The 16,317-nt window shown below is 36.5% G+C and overlaps 1 protein-coding gene across 1 annotated transcript in view; it reads right to left on the reverse strand.

Annotated features, from left to right (window-relative positions):
- LOC149791825 (transient receptor potential cation channel subfamily M member-like 2) overlaps positions 1–16,317 on the reverse strand; it is a 188,742-nt gene that overhangs the window by 27,319 nt on the left and 145,106 nt on the right. The window contains exons 28-29 of the mRNA XM_089969480.1: positions 10,719–10,848; positions 7,376–7,526 (exon numbers count right to left, since the gene is read on the reverse strand). Of these exons, the coding sequence (XP_089825606.1) occupies positions 7,376–7,526; positions 10,719–10,848 (281 nt within the window). The remainder of the gene's footprint in view (positions 1–7,375; positions 7,527–10,718; positions 10,849–16,317) is intronic.

The raw sequence follows: 16,317 nt of genomic DNA on the forward strand, positions 1-16,317 counted from the left end.
CCAGTCGGGTCTCCTGGAGGCAGGCAATGTCGATGTTCAGTCGGGAGAGTTCTCTGTCAATGACGGCAGTCTTCCGTGCATCGTCGATCTGCTGTAGGTCAGTGGTCAATCCAGGGCACATGGTCCTGATGTTCCAGGTTGCAAAACGAAGAGTTGGAGTCTTTTTATTTCTTCTTTTAGTCTTTCCTGGTGCAGAGTTTTGTGGCCCACTTGTCGAGATGGTTCTCTGAGCTCCACGCACCCAGTGAAGCAGGCAGGCCATGGCGGGCAGCACCTTACTGACTGGGGGCTGCCCAGCTTGAGGCGGGCGGTAGCTGTCCAGTGAGACCGTCAGAAGTAACCCCTGGCGCCAAGCTCTACGCCAATCGAGCTTTGACTTAGAACCGGTAAACTGCTACTTCTCGTGTTGTGCCGACGCCGTACGACGACGCTGGAGTGTCCTCTCCAGTGGAGCTATGAAGCCTGGGCAGGGTGGTATGGAGAATCAGCTGTTGCCCATGCAGCAGATCCCCCCTCTCCACGCAGCTGGTGTGCCCAAGGGAACGACGAATGCCGATACAGCTTGGCACCAACGGCGTCGCAGGAGTTGCCGGAATGACGTTGAAGTCAATGTCATACCGCCTTAGGGACTCCATCTCCGGATTTTCTGTCGGGGTTTACTCCCTTAGCCTTTCCCATGAGTGGGTATAGCCACAAGGCAGCAGAGGTTTGGAATCGGAGTTTTCCTTCTCCTAGATGAGCTACCATCCAAGGTTTACGAGTCCCATCTACCCGAAGCAACTGGTTTTAAGGCACCAGTGGGCCGCCTTCACCCCTTCTCCTGTTAGTAGAAAACATGGTCTGCCGGGCTTCAAATCTAAGCCACTCGCGAAGGCCAGGAGCTGGATTTTTAGTTGACAGAGGCAGTAGGAGACGCAGGCCATATGGGGCATTTTGGAGGATTGGGGCGCTTGTCTCCCACTCCCACCCCGGGCAATGTCAACCTTAGACCACCTCAACCTTATCCACCTCAATGTCACCTGTAAGTGTAATACAAACCCTTAATAGGTGTGAACACATGTGAAATATAAGCCACATACAAGCTTTTTTGTAATGGAATGTCTATAATGCTGTCTAGCTTATTTAAATTATGTGGGTATGACTGTATTGTATTTTTTATTGTTAAGTACTAGATTCTGAGCAACAATGTACTGTAGTTATATCTTTCATGTATGATGTAGGTGTACCTTTTCCGAATGAATATTTGGCATCAATCCCTATCCATCTGCGATGGGATGATAATGTTACAGAACATGTAAATTTCTCAAATGAGACTTAATCTTGTAGCGTTGTGCAGAAAGGAATCTAGCTATAAAAAATTAAAACCGGTATCATATATAATCAAGGTCATTTTAATTTGCTTCTATAAATATAACTTTTAACTTTGTGGTGAAACATAGCACTAGGGCATCACCAACACGCTCTGTGTAAACTTTGTTTATGCATAATGTCATGATTTAACAAACTTCTCGACTTCGATGCATTTTGAATTCTGAATCATTGCAAGAGTGATCTTTAACTCCCGAGCTACTTTGGATGAACCAAGTGATTACCTGTACTTTGGCATTTTTTGCAAATTTCAATACTGAAAACTAACTAAATTTTGTCAGCTAACATGTCTATGTCTGCTGTTTGGAAAGTCTTTTTTAGTAGTTACCAATATATAAATTCCAAACTTTGCATTAATAATAGTAAAGTCAGCACGTTCTCATCTACTGCCATGGTAGTTTATTGTACAATGGATATCTGATCTCCGATGTGCCACAACAAAGTGTTGCAGTTAACCTAGTACGAGTACAAAGTGTCATGACTGTTTGTTATTATTAGTACGAGTACAAAGTGTCATGACTGTTTGATATTAATAATATGGACATTTATTTCCACCCACAAGTTAATGTGACACACACCATTAGTTTATTTTCCACCATATACCAATTTAGCACGCAATTTTAACAACCAAAAGTATGCTGACATATACTAAGGAAACAAAGAACAACAAACAAAGAAACTGTTTGTAGCTCTAAGAAATGAAGTTATTTTTTAAATTACAACGGTGGAAAAGAAGTAGGAGAAACTACATGACTTACGCTGATAACAACTTTTATGAATTATCATTAATTGAAACTGATTAAGAAATTACATTACTTGCTCTGATAGTAACTTTCCTGAATCGTCATTGGCTGAAACCTTGAAAGATAAGTCATGGGACGAGAGTGCAGAGAAAAATGAATGAAGTAAAACTGAAAAGAAGAGGATAGATTGATCCATAATAACAGCAACCACATCAACATAAGGCCACTAAAAGGAACAATAATGAATTTAAACCCAAATAAAGTATGCATGTTAAGAGGACCCGTATTAAAAAGTATATCACTTTATTACCTTTATGTATGTTCTTGGCATTTCTGCATGTTGCATGAGATTTACACCATTAGTTGCACCCATTTATTGAGAAAAATATTTCCAAATTTCAACTTAATTGAATAAAAACAATAAAAAGCAAATTCTTTCAGGTAACTCCTCTTAAAAGGTCCTTTGAATATTGTCAAAGGATACAAGCAATGATTAACGTATTAGGTGATCCACTTACCTGATTGTAATAGAGGATAAACAAACTGCTTGGATCTAGAGACAATGTGTTAAGAGAATTTGCTGAAATAAAAGAGGATGATCTGGGACGAATGTGGCATACAAATCAAGTAAATAAAACTGGGCCTTACAACTTGGACAACTGCATTTTGCCTGGTATTAAACTCTTGCTGTGGAGCACTTGTCTATAAAAAGTGACTAGTCATCGGCATCGGGCTAATCAGTTTTGTACAATCCTGACGTGTTTGATATGTGTGCAGGTTCAGAACTTCTGGGTTTACATAAAAAATCTGCAAGAATGCTTGTTACAGCAGGTGAGAAGAAGGTATAAGTTTCTTGGGAATCTCTAAGGAGGTCACTGTTCCATAATTCTTTGTACCAGAGGAGAGTGATTAGGTGGTTGGGGAAACGAGTATGCAGTGAAACTGAGTCCGTTCAATTTCAGTGAAAGAGCATCAACTGCCAATACTATTAAATGTAGGATTGGCAAGATGAAGGTTGCAAGCTGAACATTACACCACACCGCAATGAAGTCCACTAGGGATCAACACCACTATAGGTTTAACATAAAATCAGTTGGTGAATTTCTGTGAAACATTGTTCTTGCCTGGATTGCATGTCTGCCAGGACACTGATCCTGCTTGAGATGAGTGGATTCATCAAAAATGGATTCTGGATCTCCAGCCATGTTTGAGCTGATGTGTATAGTTTGCTTCCAATAGACCAAACCCTACACACCTCTTGAAAAAGGGAAGGAGAATGACCCATAATTTCCCTAAATTGATCTTAAAGGGGTTTGCCTGTCATTAGCCAAGAAAGATCCTCACATTTATTGAGATGGGACATCATGTAGTCTGACACATTGATCATTTGCTCTAGTGGGCAATGATTCGGCTACCACTGAGACAAAAGGATTACTTGTAGGGACCTCATGAAGGAACGGCTGACACAAATAGATCCACAGCCACGTTCAAATGGCTCAAGATGGGAAGAAATTGACGGACCAAATGTCAAATCTCCAAGCAGATAGAAGACACCACTGAAACAACTTTCAAAGAACATTCTTGAAGCAACTAAGTGCAATTTAGAGAGTTTATTAATCTGTCCACGATTATGGTTAATACCCAAAGAGTATCATTTAGAGCATTTCAAAACGAACCATTAGGTGGTTGATGGAGTGGCCGAGAACAATTTTCAGGCGTTTTCAAGAAGATCTGTGAATGTGAATATGTATCTGTGAAGATCTGCGAATGTGAATATGTATCTGTGAAGATCTGTGAATGTGAATATGTATGTGTAAAGATCTGCGAATGTGAATATGTATCTGTGAAGATCTGCGAATGTGAATATGTATCTGTGAAGATCTGCGAATGTGAATATGTATCTGTGAAGATCTGCGAATGTGAATATGTATCTGTGAAGATCTGTGAATGTGAATATGTATCTGTGAAGATCTGTGAATGTGAATATGTATGTGTAAAGATCTGCGAATGTGAATATGTATCTGTGAAGATCTGCAAATGTGAATATGTATCTGTGAAGATCTGTGAATGTGAATATGTATCTGTGAAGATCTGCGAATGTGAATATGTATCTGTGAAGATCTGCGAATGTGAATATGTATCTGTGAAGATCTGTGAATGTGAATATGTATCTTAGACACAAGCAAGACTCAGAATGACGACTACTAGAGGAATGTTCAAGGCTAGGTTAATTGCTGTGTAGTTTATAAGCAAATGCCATCAGCAATAATTTTGTTTGGAACAAATTATAAATGTATATATACAGCTCTAATGCTCATAATAAAATTAAATGACCTCAGTTGACATATTCATGAAAATGGAACATGAATAAAACATTAGGTATCTACTCGAGTAGTGGTGTGAGTAACAATCGTGCTCTCAAATAAGGTATCAGAGAACATGTTTTGTGATTTTTTTTGTATAAACCAATAAAAGCCGTGGCCTATTTCTGTACTGCATGGTCCAGTATTATAATTACCAAGGCCTTTGCCGCAAAGCAGCCATGCCCAAGTTACAGAGATGAATTTCTGTATCAAGTTTATGAAGATATGCTGACCAAGTAATTTTAAGGCCGCAATGGACAGATCTGACTGTCTTAGAACCGGACAAAGCCTTGTGCCTAAGATATCTGTGACTCGTCTTAAGCAGAACAACTGGCAAACATTGACATGCAACTGGTAGTAAAATATGCATTCATGCAGAAAATGTCGGTTTTCTCCCCATGGGTAGACATTTCCATCCTGCTCTAGGATAGCCATAACATCCATTAGTAGACTTCTGCTTAGTGCACTCCATGGTATTTACAGCACAGTCGAGTAGAGTCTAACCCACGTTTGAGCTATGAATGTGAGTGTGGGCTTGCATATGGTCAATTGAACCTACTCTCCCTCCTGATACACCCTTGGAATTGAGATGGAATGGCACAGTGGTGCGGCTTAAAATGGCACTTCCTAAGCACTGACATAGACATTTATGGTAATGTTGTTGCCAGATCTGAGGCATAGGAATGCCAGCTCAAACTGAAATAATAAGAAAGTAAAGCAGAATGGGCAGCGCTTTGCAGACATGCCAGCTCAGAGCAAGTCACCACCTCCAAAGAAGTCAGAAACAGTTTAAGATAAGTGTCTCAGCCTGAAGAAGGGCAATGCGGCTAATCTGACTGACTCAATCGCAAATATCTTCAAAGAAATCAGGATTGACACCGCTGGATACAGAGAGTTGATAAATGAGCTAGATATGAGACTTTTCGAAAGAATACAGAGCAGTTTCTCAAATTATTCTTAACTAAATGCACATACGTTTGGATAGGCTGGTTGACCTTGACCTTGAGCATTACTATAGTAGCATTTTGCACAAAATTGCTTGCACACTATAGTTTTAGATTATAAAGCCAAATTACATTGGGAAAAATTTTGATTTGAATGTTGCTCCTGTGCATTGATGAGGTTAACTAACCACTGTAAAATGTACTGTATCAGCATTTTATTAGATTGCCACTGCTTACACTCTCCCAAGCCCTTAGCAGCAGAAGCAGCTGCCGATGGACAGGAGGAACAATGCCCAATGCTTCATGACTGATAAATGTTTGCATTAGCAGTTGCGCCAGTAGCACCTACAGTTCCAGCAGAGTCAACAACGATGACGAGGCGGCCTGCAAGCTAATAGACCTACTTCTCATTCTTGCTGTATCCAAGAACCAGTTAAATGAGTCTTGCACGAGATGGTGCTCACAAATCAAATGACAACTGCTTGTACTCTTGTCATGGAATTCCCTCTGTGCTACAATATGTCAGAAGGGACATACTGTTGTGACTATGCATATACTGCCTGAACCTTACGGATGAGACTTTTCTTATTGTACATTCAAACACCCATGCTCCAATTTCCTACCTATAAATGTTTAGGGTTCTTAGGCCACTAGCAGCAATTTCCCACTGCAGCATTATTGTTCCAATTGTTGTTCCAGTCCTTCCAACACATCTGTAGTGCCTCGTTATTGTTTTGTTGCTGCACATTTACCATTTTGTATGGATTAAGGGCATTGGTTTCTAAATAAAAGGTACAGGACTGTGGTTAGTATCAATGAAAGTGGTGCTAAGAGTTTTATGTAGTGGTGTTAACGCAAAAGAGGTGAGCGTGTGTTCAATAAATGGGTCCTACTCCAGGCCGGCCACAAGTTATGGTAGCTTGTGATGCAAAATTGGCATCATGGCCACTGCCAACTCTAAGTACAAGTAGAATGCTGTACTTCTATTACTTATGGTCATATATGTTCCCAGCTGCACTTTGCTGGGTGATTCTTATCAATGTCATATAGCGATAGTTTGCAACCAAGGTATTCTGAAGACTTGTCTCTGGTCACTAGTATCAGTAAGCATATAACCTCTTTATCTGCCCTCTGTATCTAATAATTTCCCAGCAGTGCCAGCACCATCTGAATGAGTCACATCTATCAAATCATCTGACTGTTCATCACAGCTATCAAACTCTGCAGTGGAGTTGATAATAACCCTTAACTGCATGATTAGAAGTAACTTACCATTGCTAAGCCTGTTTTCATTTGTATTCAGTAGTTTAATAGTCTGTCTTTTCCAAAAGCACCGCATACATTTTAATAAGAGTACCAGTGCTGCAGTGGTCTGCTGAAGACAGACATGGTGGGTATATTCAAATCCATCTATGCTTATGGTATGCCTTGTTGCTCAATATCAAATTATTATGGTATTGTGAAAAACATCGTTGTAGTAATACTCTAGCAGATCTCAAGTAATCTGTGTTATACTACACATGAATGTGTCACAGATTTGTACCATGTGTGCCTCCAATGCAAGCAAGTTTGTAAGCTTTGTGGTGATTGTTTTTGTCGTGCTCTGCACACTGCTAACAACAACTAAACTAGTGCACAGTCTCTTTAATTACAGTGTAATAATTATTTGGGAGTCTTGAATCAGCTGAGTTTTTTTGCAGCTTCTTTGATCTTCTTAATCTCTACTAAAATATGTTTTCAAACAAACCAACAACAAAAAAAAATTTTGTATGGGAGACCTGGATTTGCTATATAGTGGATATACTGCTTATAACTTATGATGACTTTTAAAACATACTGCTTTACTCCATTACATAACGTGACCAGTTTTATTCATTTATAATACATGTCACGTTTTGCTTCATTACACTATGTTACCTATTTTAATCAGCTACAAAACGTTTTATATTCTACTCACCTGTTCTTCTATATTTTCTATCCTCTTCTCTAATTGTATTGAACTTGGCTCAGAAAGGGTTTTCTGTCCAGATTCCGTATCATCTGTTGTTGCAGTTACTGCTTGTTGCTGTTCTTGCAGCTTGTCCATTTTGTTCATCAGCGTTTCCAATCTGATTTTAATAATAATAATAATAATAATAATAATAATAATAATAATAATGATAATAATATAAATAGCCATGATAGTTTCATACAAAGCCTAATATTAAAACAAAGGTTTATAAATGTTGCAACTAATACTAGGTAAGTCTAGGTCTATGAAAGTATATTCAGGTCCAATTGTATCAGAATATGTTGAATTGTTCTTTAAGTATTTGCTTATTATGATCAGCATCACAAGCAACGATAGACTGCACAGGTGGCCTAGTGGTTAGAGCATCTGCCTTGGGTGCAGGAGGTCACGGGTCCGAACTGTGACTGAGTCATGCAAAAGACTTATAAAAATGGTACATGTAGTAGTAGCTGCCTCGCTTGGTGCTCAGCATTAAGAGGTTAGTGTTAGAACTAGTCGGCCTGGTGTCAGGATAATTTGACTGGGTGGGACATGATGCTACATGTCTGTGTCATCGACTTATAAAGAATCAAACTTAATATCACCTTCCTTAACATGTATCAGTAGAATTTACACTAATAGCAAGATTCCATTGCTAGCTAATAAAAGCTATCATGGCCAGCACTATGAGTGTGCACACGAGCTTGAAGTGGTATCTTACACACCAATATATATATCCACGTGTCGCATAACACGATTGTGGCCAACTGCATTTCATACACTGACCATACAAATGTCTTTAACACTTAGGTTAATCTAGGGTGTAATTAGACAAACTGATAAACGTATGCACATGGATGCCAAAGTGATTGCAATGTCAAGCTTTCACCGAGTTGCAAACGTAAAAAGTGACCATTGATAATGTCACCGCTTATCCCTGTTCCCCCATATTTGGATCTATTGTGTCACCATCTAGTCATGATCATCAAATGACATGCCAGTTATGATCACAGGTATTGGTGTATATGGAGTTCAATTTACAAGGAAACTTAGCAGATGGATAGACCTGATGAGCATCAACAATTATAGTCTATCTGCACAGGGGCAAATGGCAGATGAAGATGACAATGAAGATGATTTTGATGACAAAGATGATGTTCATCACCTTCAGTAGCAGCAATATCATCTTTAAATTGCTTCATGTTTATGTTTTGCATTTATATTAAACAGCACTTGTTATATATGAGCCCTTTCTTTGACACAAATAAGAGGTATTCAGTTGAGCAGTTGCAAGTTGCAGTATACCTTAGAAAGAATACATATCAAGTAGTCCACGAAAATAAACCAATATAATATTCAGTGAATGATGTTACACATTAAGAGCAACTAGCAGATGATGACATATTATATACTGATATATGTGTCAAAGCTTTCAATTCTAACAAAGTCATTGTAAATTTTAATTAGCAGGAAAATGAAAGGATTCAGCATTGAAATTATGGTGTGATCTTGTTAGGTGTTATTTTGCAGTGTGGTAAAAAAATTATTACATTAATGAATGTCAAAGGTATGTAAAACATCTTCATATCCAGACAAGTCAAGACAAAATTTTGTAACACACCCAAATAAATTTGATATTGCTCACCTTTCATTATGCATGCTTATATGTTGTAGTAGCCTAACTATTATTGAATTATATTCCAGGTATGATATATTATGTTGATCTTTATTTTACTTGTGTCTGAAACATATTCTTTCCAATCACACTGGTATAATGTGTGTGTCCATTCAGTACCGTCCACCAATCTCCGTATTATTATTATTATTATCATTATTATTATTATTATTATTATTATTATTTTTATTGTATAAAATAACTGTAATTTATATAGGTTACTGGTATGTCTTACACCACAGCAATTTCCATTAAACAGCAAGACCCTGACTTTTTAATCTTTTCATTTGCACTTTAGTCTGCATATATTTTCAAAAAAATAATGGCCATAATGGCAGAATCTGTCGTGGATCCTGATGGATAGAAAAATCACAAGCCACTTATCTTAAAAAAGCATGAGCTCATGAAAAGAACAATACATAAATAAATAAAAGAAAAGAAACAATTGGCAAAGCCAAATTGACCATTAAGGGCTTTTTAAGCTCTTCTCTACAGTTTCACATATATTGCACTGGGTTGAATGTTGAAAACAAAAACATGAGTCCCAACATGTGAACAAAAGCATTGTGTGTTATTTAAAATAGAATCTCGAAACATTTATGTTGGCCTGGTTTAAGTATTCAACATGTACTGGAGGCTGAGGATAGATATCTAGCTCAGTATGATTAACACAGGGTTCTAATGCCAAACTATTCACTTGGTGCAAATGACTGGTTTCAAAATGAACTTCTTTGAGATGAAGATAAAAATGTTTAGCAAGACAGATTTTCATCCATTTTTGTCTGGAAAAGGCCAAATTAGGATGCTTCAATCTTTGTACGAGTGAAGTTGAAGGGACACAGAGATGGGTAAAAAATGTATGAATTCCCATTACATTTTGTAAGTATGTGTGCTTGCTTGCAAGCTAGATTTAAACTGGTACAGAATAACTCTGATTTAAAACTATGATTAAACCATGAGCTAGACATAATATTTATTGTTGGACCATAAGAGATGACAATGTTCCAGTATTTGAATGTTACTTTCACTTGAAACACTGAACATTATGCAGATGCCATGTGACAGTGTAGCAAAGGGAAACATGGTAAACTCAATGGAGGATAACCCAAGTCAATCATACAATCAAGCAATTCATTAATACATGAGAATTGCACTAGTAATCAATGTCTTCTGAGAGCTTGATGATGCAAGTCCATATCCCAAATCTGGTCAAAGTCAAATCAGACTATTCTGCCCAGAGCATTCAGCCAATCAAATGCATGATCACCTCATTAACACCCATGGATTTGTCTAATTATCTAACTCAGATCTTGATAGCTCCCCAAGTGGCAATAAGCTCATCGAATCATATGCATGATCACCTCATTAATATGAAAGAATCTCATATTGATTTCCTCTTATATAATCGTACATGCAACAGCAGTGATCTTTGTGGAATATGGTCATTATCAAGCTCCCATGAGATCTTGATGACATTAGCCCATATTCCGATGTTGATCAAACTCAGATAAGAAATATGACCTTCATAGCGGTAAGAAGCAATAGCAGACAGTTGGATGATGGACACAACGTCATACAATAAGCTCACTTGGCCTTACAGCCAAGTTCGATAACGAACAAAAGATCGACACATACCGGAAAGATGTTGTTTTTACTCTGTAGTCAGTGGTTTCCAGATCTGCTAGCTCCATCTTGTGATGAAATGTGTCAGCAATAACATCCTCCCACTGACGCAGTTCATGCTCATCGGAAACGTTATCTACAACTGATAATAGTAATAAGATGATGATGATGATGATGATGATGTGCACAGGCACAAACACACACAACAGCAAGGTAGAGTTTATTTCTCTCTTTTCTTGTTTCCTTCTTTCTCAACTGGATGAAGCATTATGCTAGATTAACATTTTTCATCAGAGAATGGCATGCTATCTATAAACTGTATGACATTGGAGCAGACATTGAGGTTAAATTGAATGATAATTAATGAATTAGCTAAACTATGCATGCCTTGTTTGATTCTTGGCTTCAGAACAGAAAAATTAAGTTCAGAACTTGACAATCTATTGTGTGATTCATTCCGTTGATTATCATATAACCAAAACATAACACATTGGCAACTATGATGGCTGCCTAAATATATTGTATTCATGGACTCTTGATTATGCATAAAGTTGGTCTATTATGAATTAGTGCAGGCTACTGGCCTATTTCCACTGTATACACTGCAGAAGTACCTTTTGTTTTAAAATTGTTGCAAGGTTCATTGAATAGTTTAATAATGTTACATGGATTTTCACTACCAGACTCCAGTAGATTCTTATATAGAACTTTTTGTGATTATTTACTTCCTCATACTTGCCAAGCAATGCCTAGATAGGAAATTCTTGAAATCATCACTTTCCAAATATATACAACATGGTGTAAGAATGTGTATGTATGGCAATACAAAAGTACAACTTGTTGATGGCTAACAGCTACTGAGACTTTTCAAAGTCTTTGTTAGTTAATACATACCAAGATGACATCTGGTTTGCACAAGGAGAGTACAATAGATGTATAAACAGAAGAATTAAAAGCGAACATATTATATCTGTTATCCTCACTGTTTAGTGTGACAGACGATCCATTTCTCTGTTCGGTTTGTGTGAGGTCTTATCCACCAGAGAGAAAGAGAGAGAGACGATGTGTGCAGAGATTTTAGATTTATATTAGCCTTAAGGGGAGAATATTACAATCATTATAAAACATTTATTCAACATACTTCAGCTGCGGTAACAACAAGGTTGAAATTTGTATAAGTATCATTTTCAAGTGAATAAGGAATTTTTTTCATTTTTATAACAGATATATATATATATATATATATATATATATATATATATATATATATATATATATATATATATATATACACACACACACACACACATACACACACACACATATATATACACACGTCACACACACACACACACATATATATACACACACACACACACATGCACACACACATATATGTGTGTGTGTCTTTGTGTGTACGTTATAATAATGTAGATTCATTTTTTGTCACAGACAAGAAATTTACGTTGCTTTGCAGAAATCAATTATTTCAATGGTACAGTACTACCTCGCTATTTAATCCATCAATATAGCACATTTCAAGTTAACAGGAAGGCATGGACTTGGATTATATTACATAATAGCACACACACATATATATATAGTATGTACGCTGTATCAATGATATACCATGAGATGTATAAAGCCGCTTTTTCTTTTAATGAAAACCTTTATACGAGTGGTACACCACTCCCTCGATAACTCACGCACATCAGGGTCCAGAAACATCAACCGCACTATAAGTGAGGTGCTAATTATCAAGGGACCTATAAAATAAGGCCAAAACCAATAAAGTGATTGACGACATAACGGAAAAATAAGGGGGGGGTAGGCAGATTATACTGTTGAATACTCACTTTATAATCATTCTGAGATTAACTGTGAATAAATATCTCTTCATAACGGTGTACTTTATTATTTCCTCATAGGACAACATTAATTTCAGGATAAATTACAGTATATTGAGGCGATCATCGAAAACATTATTCCACGTGGTTTCCGTTCGCTTAACATGTGTACCACTTCAAACATTGTGTACTACGTCACTAATTTTTATGTTGAATTGGATACATTCTAGTTTTATTGTTTGATCCAAATTAGACGTTTTTTATAGACAAAAGATCGACTCTTTTTGAGAAACAGTGTCGATCGAACGATAGATAGATAGATAGATTTGAATGTGATAGAAGTAAAATGGAAAACAAAAAAAGAAGGGTTAATCAGTACTAACATATTTAATTGGTCTACAAATTTAAAACAACGTAAATTAGAACAAGTTAATAATTGCCGTTTGTGCCATGCCTGACAAATATCAATTCACTTTTTGAAAAAATCAGTTAATTTTTTGTGTGTGTTACTCCTTGGTTTCTCTGCCGCCGAGCAAAATCCCTCAAATTTCTCAACTGTATGAGCTTTACATAGTCAACATTTTGGGTCTCCAGCCACCTTATGGCAGTATCAAAATATTTGATTGCTTCCTGTACAGAGGGGTGGGGGGGTGCAACATCTGTGTCTGCATCACTTTCAACACTTGTGTTACTCCAGTTAGAATCGTCTTCTGCTGCAAATTTGTTCGTTATAGAATTAATTATAGTTTCATGTGACATGTATTCGGCTGTGGGGCAATCATTCTCAGCACAAATCCATTCCTCCATATCATCAAGAGAAACGCCCATTTCAGGACCATGAGTCTGTATGAATTTCTCCCAAACAGCCTTGGCATTAATGACATCAGTTTCATTGAAACATTCGAAGTCACTATCATCATCGTTGTCTCTGTTGCTGTTTTGCTTTACGTCAAAGGCAGCTCCAAGACCCTTAATCCAGCACCCCAGGTCTCTTGTAATCGATTTTTTTTTTAATGCAACAAACACTTCCCCAAGTTGTTGATCAAAACAAAGCTGGCATGTACATGTAATTAGGTTCTCACAGAAGTACTCACGGGTTTTGATGTGATGGTCGATTGACTCTTTTCATGTTTTCAATGAACAGAATATGTTGTGATTATAATGTTTACACTGAAACAGAATTAAAGGATTAGAACGTGACTTTCACACAGGAAGACGTTTAATTGGTGTTTATTTCATTCTCTGTTGCCACCTGTTAGCATTTACCAGAAGTTTTCATTGATTGCTATTTCACCAGACTGCTTATTTACAGTATACTGACAACTATTTATCATAAAAACTTACATAATATATATCTTTAAACAGAGGTCTCGCTAGGATTTTAAAACTGGGTCTTTCTGCCTCTGAATTCAATCACCAAATATCAGAACATTTTCTCACTTGGCCGCCAGTCAAAGCCTTTGAACTAGCCGCCTAGCTGTTGCATCATGTTTTTTTTTTGTTTTTTTTTTAATGTACTCTTATAAAATGGCAACAGTACATCAAAGAGTCTTTCAGTCACTGAATTCTGTCATTGTAAATATCAGCATAGTTAACTGTCAACACATTTTCCCACAAAGCAGGTGGCTGAAACAGGACCAGCAAATCTTTGAATTTTCCCGTGCACCTATTACATGATTTTCTGTGTCCCAGATCAAAAATTGGCGTCCAAATACAAGTAATTAAGCGTTTTCGAGATCTGTGAAATTAATTCTTCTTTAGAACTTGCAAATTTCAAAATATGGATTATATTTTTACAGGCATTAATCACCATTTTCGATGATAAAACGAGCAATGTATCAAGGTTTAATTTATCAATTCTTATCGTAATTTTTTCATGTTCAGCATATTTTAAAGATATTTTAAATACATTTTCTCTGGAAAAAATCGGAAGCCAAGATGGACACCGTGTTATAAGCGAGATTGCGAGTTATCCGGGCGCGAGTTATCGAGGGAGCGGTGTATATCATTGATACAGCATACATACTATACATATATTTTATTTATATCACATACAAATACACATGTTTGCCCTTTGAGCAGAATTAAGTTTGACTACAGGAAAATGTATATTGACCGGGTGAATGAACTTACATCCCTGCCAAGTGTTTCTGCAAAAAAATGTAGTTCTGTGCCACTTGTGGCTATTCATGATCATCTTTGCATATTGATAGGCTGATTGTTTTCTTTTTTGAGTTTCTTTTTTATTCACATTGATTAAATAAGTATAAGACAGACTTATGATTCAAGTATGAAAGATGGTTGTAATGAACAAAGTAGAGCACTACAAACACTGAACGCTCAGCCATTCACGTAGTGGCGCATGGAAATGGCATAGAAACTAACCAAAATGATGAACAAGCAAAACGTAATTAAGATATTTAAAGGTCACAGGCCATACTCTAACATTTTTATTTTGACACCTGATTTGCATGATTAAAAGTAGTTATACTCGCATAAAAAGATAAAACATTCTCAAGTGTAAAGAAGAAATTATAAGGTAATTACTCATAACAGAAGTATACAGCACTGTTACTTCTAATTAGCTAATATTTCCCACCTTTAGAGGATGCTGACCAGAAATCATGTACATTTATCCCCACAAGACGAATTACATGATTCTTGTTATCGATAAACAAAACACTATAAACTATGGCTCGGGAACATTTAGATGAAACTACTGAAAATGAATTACAGTTCAGCCTTATTTCGATGTGCATGCATAACGCGCTAGATTGTGTAGCTTTCAAAACTGATCCATTGTTTTAATTTACTTTCAAAATTCCTGCTAATACCGGTAAATAGGAATTAATGCTGGCTTCCCTATCTTGGCTGACTTTGTAAAAACAAATTACCACACTTAAAAGAATCCAAAAGAAACCAAACTTGGATTCCCTATGTCGGCCGACTTCATTAAAAAAAATTGGCACAACTAAAATAGTCCAAAGTCGGCTTCTGGGGTTGGTTTGCTCTGTAATAAAATAATCTTTGTATTTAATATTCTGTCAAAGTTTAAGTAATGAGTTTATTGCTCACTGTCAGTTGTGTTTATTCATCACCCAGGCTTCTATTTGTTTGCCATCTATAATCATAATTGATACAAACAGGTATTTATGTTTCCGCTACATATAAGGCATTCCTGGATATATTTTTTTCTGTAACAAATCACATATGATGAAAATAAAGAAGGAATAAATGATAACAATGCAAGGTTAGTTTCTTTCATTTAATTTGCTAATAAGCGTTTTGTTTATCTATTTTACTGCACTGTGCAATGAAGGCGGGGTAGGGACACAAATTCAACACACAATTAATTATTTCGTTTCTTAAGTCTTGGACATATAACCTTGATGAAAAAAGTTTTACCATAAGTTCTGGGACAGGAAAAAAATAATTATTGTATTATGTCTCAATATATATATATATATATATATATATATATATATATATATATATATATATATATATATATTTATATGACTGCTTCTACAGACTTTTACACCTACAAATGATAAACATCCCAAAGTAATGAATCCCGTTTCTTTTTTTTTTTTAAACCCTTCTGAGTTCATATTGGCTATATTTATGCTAAATGGTAATTTGATCAAAGTCTACACTCTGCATGTTTGAAAAGTATTATGATTATTTAAAACATTAATATTTGACATCTGCAGTAACATTATTGTACTATAGTCTTTATTTGTTATATTTTAATTACCTACTTT

The sequence above is a fragment of the Sinohyriopsis cumingii genome, chromosome 9, assembly GCF_028554795.1.
Source record: "Sinohyriopsis cumingii isolate HCF-2022 chromosome 9, ASM2855479v2, whole genome shotgun sequence".
In the NCBI taxonomy this organism is placed as follows: Eukaryota; Metazoa; Mollusca; class Bivalvia; order Unionida; family Unionidae; genus Sinohyriopsis; species Sinohyriopsis cumingii.